Source organism: Eimeria mitis, genomic scaffold (genome assembly GCF_000499745.2).
Source record: "Eimeria mitis Houghton genomic scaffold, Emh_scaff793, whole genome shotgun sequence".
NCBI lineage: Eukaryota > Apicomplexa > Conoidasida > Eucoccidiorida > Eimeriidae > Eimeria > Eimeria mitis.
The window spans coordinates 8,066-8,979 of record NW_013575824.1 but is presented as its reverse complement, the minus strand read 5'-3'; the positions used below and the strand labels follow the sequence as shown (position 1 = coordinate 8,979).

The following is a 914-nucleotide window of genomic DNA, read 5'->3' as shown; positions in this document are numbered from 1 at the left end:
GGGCCCGAGAGCAAGGTGAGGAAGAGCCTCAACCGTCAACGTCTACCCGATCAAGGCGAAGAGCTCACCGCTTGCGAAAGCCTCTTTCTGTGGCTGAACGCGCGGAAGCTGAGGTACCAGCTGCTCCTGCTCTGGGGAATTTGGCATACTGGAAGATTGCCTTGTCAGATCCCGCGGGTGGGTTTGTCAGCGACAGTCGCAAGGAGGTCGAGGCGGCCGAAGCTCTGCAGCAGCTGTCAATGGGTTCGTCTGTGGGGCGCGCCGGCGGTGGGGCCCGAGAGCAAGGTGAGGAAGAGCCTCAACCGTCAACGTCTACCCGATCAAGGCGAAGAGCTCACCGTTTGCAAAAGCCTCTTTCTATGGCTAAACGCGCGGAAGCTGAGGTACCAGCTGCTCCTGCTCTGGGGAATTTGGCATACTGGAAGATTGACTTGTCAGATCCCGCGGGTGGGTTTGTCAGCGACAGTCGGAAGGAGGTCGAGGCGGCCGAAGCTCTGCAGCAGCTGTCAATGGGTTCGTCTGTGGGGCGCGCCGGCGGTGGGGCCCGAGAGCAAGGTGAGGAAGAGCCTCAACCGTCAACGTCTACCCGATCAAGGCGAAGAGCTCACCGTTTGCAAAAGCCTCTTTCTGTGGCAGAACGCGCGGAAGCTGAGGTACCAGCTGCTCCTGCTCTGGGGAATTTGCCCATTTCCAGTCACTTGTTTGTCCGTCTACCGGTCGTAGACAAAACTAAACTTTTGAGAAGATTTAGTCCCACAACTGCTGTATGTGAAGGCTGGCGTACGGCAAAGCCGACCGTGTTGCTGTCTAGGGCGCACGACTACCTTGCACAGCCCTCACTCACCCCCGAGGAAATGGAAAAGCTAACATACGATGCTGAGCGGTTGTGCAAGTACCTTGCGCACAATAAGCCC

General features: G+C 57.9%; 1 protein-coding gene across 1 annotated transcript in view; it reads left to right on the top strand.

The window, feature by feature from the left end:
* The window catches only part of EMH_0022440 (uncharacterized protein), a gene marked incomplete at both ends in the record, with an annotated part of 1,641 nt that overhangs the window by 598 nt on the left and 129 nt on the right, over positions 1 to 914 (top strand). Inside the window, one exon of the mRNA XM_013501957.1 lies at positions 3 to 914. Within this exon, the coding sequence (XP_013357411.1) occupies positions 3 to 914 (912 nt within the window). The remainder of the gene's footprint in view (positions 1 to 2) is intronic.